Source organism: Sinocyclocheilus anshuiensis, unplaced genomic scaffold (assembly GCF_001515605.1).
Source record: "Sinocyclocheilus anshuiensis isolate Anshui unplaced genomic scaffold, SAMN03320099.WGS_v1.1 scaffold27, whole genome shotgun sequence".
Classification (NCBI taxonomy): domain Eukaryota; kingdom Metazoa; phylum Chordata; class Actinopteri; order Cypriniformes; family Cyprinidae; genus Sinocyclocheilus; species Sinocyclocheilus anshuiensis.
The window spans coordinates 121,502-128,222 of record NW_015551023.1 but is presented as its reverse complement, the minus strand read 5'-3'; the positions used below and the strand labels follow the sequence as shown (position 1 = coordinate 128,222).

The window sequence follows — 6,721 nt, the reverse complement described above, 5'->3', positions numbered from 1 at the left end:
CTGACCTTATGGAGAGTTTTCCATCTTGCTGTATTTCTTGAGAGAGGGGCAAATACTTGGAACTGAAGCTGTAACCCAGAGGAAAAAAGTTTTTATTGATTAAGATTCAGGGCCATAGCTGACCGTGCACTTTCTCTAGAATGCCAAAGGCTAAGCCTGCAGCGTAAATATGTCATCGACTGCTCAGGGTTGTGTCTCTGCCTTTTTCGAAAGGAAGCTTGATGTGAAATGGAGTTGCAGACATTTCACAGTGTTTTTTTTTTCTTTCAACCACCTTGAAGGGCCATTAGAGAATACATTTCAAACACAGTTTGCACAAAGTACTGACAGATACTGAAAAATAACAAAGGACTGTACTTAAAGCAGTTGGCATTGAAATAAGAAAAAAGTGAGTTTCATGACAGCTTCCACTGAGCATCTGTCAGGGGTGTAATGAGATTGCATGTGAACATGAATACTCCACTAACGATTTCCTTTTCTTTATATGGAATCACCTCACCAATGCTTATTCACATGGCGAGGTGCTAATGTACTTTTTTTTGTGTGTGTGTGGTTTGGTTTGACAGAATTTACTGAGCTCATTGGGAATTAATGAGCATCTGGAATTGTGTTCTAGAGCACATGGTGAGCATGACTGTGAAAATTATGCTTCAATGGAAAAACACTGTTCCTGCATTAAAATTGAGAACAGGACTATTCAGGACCAGGTTCATTAAGAAGATGGCTCTAGTATGTTTTAAACAGTGTACTATGGCAAAACATGTAAGGTGCAGTCTGGTCAGGAAAATGTAGCTAAAATTTTAGATCTATCCTTGAGCTGGTGGAGGAAATTCGATCCAAGTTTGAGTTGGAGAGAAGCTGTTCGGATATTCATACTGAATATTTATCAAATGAGAAGAATGTTCAAATCATAGATACGTACGTATGTGGATGCATTATTAGTGGATGTTTCTATGGGCCTCAATTCGTAAGCCATCTGCCGGAACGGAGTGCAAGTTGCCACCAGAGTTATACACATGGATATCTATATCTGCCATAGACTTCAGATGATTTTGCTAAACTAACACAATACAACAAGACAAAGCCATTTCTAAAATTAAATTAAATTAAAAACACAAACCAACAAATTCTTACCTGTAAACATTTATCCAGTTTCTTTGAGGATTTAAAATTCAGAGGCTTTTACAACCAGAGTCCTCAAAGTTAAATTGTACTTTTTTTCTACCAAATAATTTTCTTCTGTGTTGTTGTTAGTACATAATAGGTCAAAGAACATACATGTCAAAGGCAAATGGTGGATGTAGTTAGTATATGGGGGAATTTATTTATATTACACACCAACCTACTTAAAGAAATAACCAAAAAATGTATGTATGACCTGCTTTTTATTTAGAAAATAACATATTTTGAAGAACATTGGGAACCAAACAACATTGTAGCCCATTGACCTTGAGCCGGGACTCAAACTTGGTGCACTTGCACATGAGGCTATCGGCACTGACGATGACAGAGTTTTTACTTTTGGGTAAACTATTTTTTTAATGAGTGCTCTTCATTATCACAGTCTAGTTCTTTATTGTATATGCGGTAAATAGTATGAAAGTACCTTGATTTGGATGCATAGGTTCTGTTTGACCCTAATAGGCATGTACTAATACTGTAAAGACTCTTACCATCAATACCGACCACTGTGTTGAAGCTGCTGTACTGACTGTAAGGATATCAGACTTCTCTGGTCATGATTCCCATTTCCCCTGTTTCTGAGAACATTTATATGCTTCTATGCTGCTTCGTCTCTAGAGAAGATATTATTCAGATGTAACATTTGTCCAGGCTGATGTGATGGCGCCCAGTGATCAATATTTAGTCTCAGTCATGACTGCAGTGTCTCTTGGCACCTGGTCAAACAGAGGAAAATAACCTTTCCATCGGTGTGAGGGTCAGTTCCATCATGATGGAAAAGCACTTTGTCTGGCCATTTGCTTCATGACCCTGAACAAGTGATTGGAGAATTTACACCCAAACTCACGGTATTGAGTTTATGAAATAGACGTTGAATTACAAAGGCATTTTTTACACAAGGAAATTTCATCATGTAAATCGATCGGGGAAGTCATGGCCTAATGGTTAGAGAGTCGGACTCATAACCCAAAGGTTGTGGGTTCGAGTCTCGTACCAGCAGGGATTGTAGGTGGGGGGAGTGAATGTACAGCGCTCTCTCCCACCTTCAATACCACGACTGAGGTGCCCTTGAGCAAGGCCAACCCCCAACTGCTCCCTGGGTGCCGCAGCATAAATGGCTGCCCACTGCTCCGGGTGTGTGTTCACGGTTTGTGTGTGTTCACTGCTGTGTGTGTGCACTTTGGATGGGATAAATGTCACTTCATGTCACTAAATGTTTAAAAAAAATTTTTCCTTGTGGTGTGCATTAATGGGAATTAAATGCATGGACTTACTGCATGCCAGCCAGGATTAATTGTACTATTATTTCGCATTTCTGGCTGCTGCTGTGTTTCCTTAAAATGAATGGGTAATGAACAATTTGAGACAACCTCCATGCATCTAATTAAGAGTAATGGCAGTATATGGCATCTCCCTGTACGGAGTTATTCTTTCTTGGAGGCAAATTCAATTACTTTCATTTCCGCCCACTGCCTGAGGTAAAGATCACAACGTTTCCAAAGGAGATAATTATTAGTGTTAACTTTAGAAGATGCACAGGTCTCTGGCCCTAAACACAGATGGGACCTAATGCAAAAACCCTGATTGAAAGGTTCAGTTACACGCTAAATGTTTCATGCCTTGGTTAGCTTTTCTGGGCAATATAACTGACATACTTGTAGAACACCAAAATAATGCTTTCCAGGTTAATTTTATTGTACTGTTTCATAGAAATTAATAATGAAATTATTAAAATAGTCAGAAATGTTGATTCAAAAGCACAGTAATTTTCATCTTTGCACAGTGTCTTCCAATGAAACAATATGAGAAACATTTGAAAATGTTCTCAAATGAAGAAAAATGTTTTGACAAAGAAATAAAGTTATTTCAGTACTTTCGGTATCGGATGAAAACAGTTCACATACCCATATTTCTTATAACATTGGTGGCAATAAATATGAATTTTAAAGTATATATATATTGCTGACAGAAATGTGACAAAAAGCCTTACACATTTAAAGCCTGCACATCAGTAAACGTTCCTCTAAATAAATACTTAATAAATAACTTGTACTGTATAAATAAATGCATGTGATATTTGTATTCATACTATAAAGGTGCTTAATCATTTAAAAGTAGCTGAAGCTTATTTGAATTCAAATTGAATTCGGAAAATCTACAATACTCATATTACTGAGGGCAAAGCAGGGAGTTTAATTGAAGGGACGTGGCTCTTCCATAAGCATAGAGAAGTAGAATCACATTATATTAATTTTTAAATAAATATTATTCAATATTAAACGATATTGAGAATTATCTCTACCTCCAATGTTCATCTTTGTGTGAGAAATAAAGACCCATTCAGTGGTCTGCATTCATTCTGCATAATTTTGGGGGGAGGATGTCCTCTGGTCGGCCACTGGATGCAGGCAATGGATTAAGGCTTGGCCCTGGGACCGGAGCAGGTATTGGGACCAGTCTGTGATGCTCCAGTTCTCCTGCCGACTGGGTGTGGGCCTCTGAACCCAGCTTAAGAGGTTTGAGCTTGAGCTGATTTACCGCCTCCCCTTGACCCACCAGGGATCCGTGTCGCTGCACCCTGAGAGGCAGGTCACCCGTGCTGGAGGCCTTTTCCGTTGGCTGCGTGCTTCCAGTTTTAAGGACCTCTTTTCCATTCTTAGAGCTCATACGCTGGAGCTTGCTAGGTAATTTGGACCCAGGTTCTTCGGTGTGAGGAACCCAATCTAAAGAGAAGATGCGCTCTCTGCGATTACGACCATCAAGCAATGTGAGTGAGAGAACAGGATGGGGGGAGGGCAGGGAAGATTTTTCATCCTGCTCCTTCACACTGTATGGAGGAGTGGGCACCTCAAAAGTGTTGTGAAACTGAGAGTAATCCACCCTGAAGAATCCCTCCTCCAGTGACATGACGGGGAGGAAGCGGTGACCCCACAGAACCTCATTCTCTGTGTAAGAAGTTCGTGCCTGGCACGTCATGCCTGAAAGGGAAGCCATAGATTCATATTAGAATGAAAAGACAGAAACAGAATATATGAATACAATATAATTGCTAAACACAAATTGCTAGACAGAACCAGTGTTACCAGTGCGTTGTTGTGCATATAATACTCAGCATTGCAATTCCCCATACAAATTATTCACATTACTCTAAATGTTAAGATGTAGTTAACCCTCTAACAAAAGCAAAACATATTTTTGATTTGTGTGTGTGTCTGTGTGTGTGTGTGTGTGTGTGAATTAACACATTGTGGTAATGTCTGATACTAACCTGTAGTTTCTACAATGCCTTCTAGGATGACGACAATCTCAAACTGCTCATTCATGAGGGAACGCTGAGACAGGTCGAAAAACGGGCTATTGGAATTGATCTCATGACATATTGTGAGGGGGGAGACAAGAAAAAGTTGGTCAGCACCCGTTCCAAATCCCACATCCAATTCCCGCTGATCCAACGGTAGAAACTCTCCCTCAGGGGTTTGACGAGACTAAAGCAAATACAGGGTGAGATAAGCGGTTAAGGCACATTCACAATTTCTCTTTCATATACTAGAGTTTGTAATACTACATTTAATCTCGACATACACCTCGGGATTTTTTAATTAAGATCTCAGCCTGTGGTGCTCAGTGGTGAACTAAAAATTAATTGTGCTGATAGTAATGTTTATTTGCACATGCTGCCTCTGCTGTTGTGGTATTGGATTCACTGAAGGAATTATGCAAATCAGGTAACAGCACAAACATGCCCCAAAAATCAGTACTGAACACAGTTTGCATGATACAACCTTTAGTCATTTTTTTGCCATTTATCTTTGCAGTGGTGCAACAATCATTAAAACTACAGATATTCCATGTAGACTCTCAATTATGAGGTCATAAAATCAAATGTGAAATTGCACTGCTATTTAAAAGAGTTTTCGTTCAAGTATAATATGACAGTGACAGCTGTGTCCTGTAGTGTGTCAACTACCCATCCACAGACAGAGCAGGGGGCAAAATTGCATGACATATACCTCTGGTTTTATATCTAATATTTACAGATGTCTGCACACACAACAAAATAATTTAAAGGGCATCTTCAGTCAACAACCACAGTTTGTTAATCTACCTTTACACATAGCCTTGTGTTTCCATATTAACATTAGAGATGTGGGCAGTGAAGTCAGCGGGGTAGGCTGCCTGTGCCGAAGGCCACAGATGGTGAACAGACTGAGAGCACCACAATCACAATTCCCAGGAAAAGAGTGAGAGTTTTCACAAGTATAGATGCAGTGCCACTGTCACAGAAACACGCACACACCAAAATACACAAATGTTCTTATTTTAAGGAAATTATAACACACAAGTGCAAAACCTTCAAAGGGGAACACAAGATGTGTCATTTGCCAGTGTGATAAAGGTAGTGGAGAGATATCTGCTGACAGTCCTTGACTGCTGCTGAAACTAAGTGTGGATGGCACTTCCCACATATGCGTGTGAACCCAAAGCACATCACATATTAGAATGTCATCAATGTAACTTTTGAGGTGTCTTTTTTTTTTTTTTTTTGCTCTGCTTTTGCTTGCAAATTGTAATATTTAGCTATTTTTAATTTAAAATAAAATATTTTTTATAAATTATTTTGTGAATACTTTTCACATTTCGATGCAAACACTTCTAAAAAAATTTTTTATGTCTTTTTTCAAAGTGAGGCTGCAAGGGGAGGTAAGACAGTTCCCTGGAGTTCAGGCGTAGGGAGCTATGAGACAAATATTCTCTTCGTTCCTCGCAGCTCGTACCCAGCATGAAGTCCCTGGTGATATTTAATCATTTTTGTCAAATCCCTCAGCCTGAGTGAGATGCTATAGAAAGCCCTGCCATTCTAACCACAAAACTCGAGGGAGGCCATCGTCTTCGCATGCAAAATCCACATGATTTTCTTTCAAATATCTGTAGAAAGAAACATGTCAAATCTTATGGAACACAGCATGCAGTTGCCAGTTTAGACAGATGAGTGCAGGAAATGTTGTGTGTGTGTGTGCATTGCATGGATGTCAAATGAACTTTTTTGACCCGAGGGAAAACTTTCAGTTGCAAATTTCAATGACTGACAACATTTTAATTTCCAAAATGTTGATCATTATCTTTCTGAGACACTCTCAAGACAGCCTGGGCCAGTAAAAACACTGTATAGTATAAACACTTCTCAGGCATTAGCCATAGTAAACAGCAGGGGTGTGAAGTAACGAATTACAAATACTCACGTTACAGTAATTAAGTAGTTTTTATCAGTAATTGTACTTTTTTTGAGTAGTTAAAAAATTTAAAGAAGTTCCAGATCTATACTTGTGCTCTTATTATTTCAGTTATTTTGCCTTTAATGTAAATAAACACGTGCAAACAATATACTTGCTCTTGTAAATTTATTTGGTTGTTAATTACATTGTGCCAGCTGTCTCTTTAATACCGCGTGGTTTACATACTTGTGGCTGCTGATTGGGCTGACATGTTTGACACACCCACCAAACAAGAGAAAACGCATCTCAAACCCCGTTGCACACCG

At 39.1% G+C, this 6,721-nt stretch overlaps 1 protein-coding gene across 1 annotated transcript in view; it reads right to left on the bottom strand.

Moving 5' to 3' along the window:
* Positions 1-3,289: 3,289 nt before the first annotated feature.
* The window catches only part of kcnj19b (potassium inwardly rectifying channel subfamily J member 19b), a 15,103-nt gene continuing 11,671 nt past the window's right edge, over positions 3,290-6,721 (bottom strand). Inside the window, exons 2-3 of the mRNA XM_016450548.1 lie at positions 4,451-4,667; positions 3,290-4,160 (exon numbers count right to left, since the gene is read on the bottom strand). Of these exons, the coding sequence (XP_016306034.1) occupies positions 3,523-4,160; positions 4,451-4,667 (855 nt within the window). The 3' untranslated portion in view covers positions 3,290-3,522. The remainder of the gene's footprint in view (positions 4,161-4,450; positions 4,668-6,721) is intronic.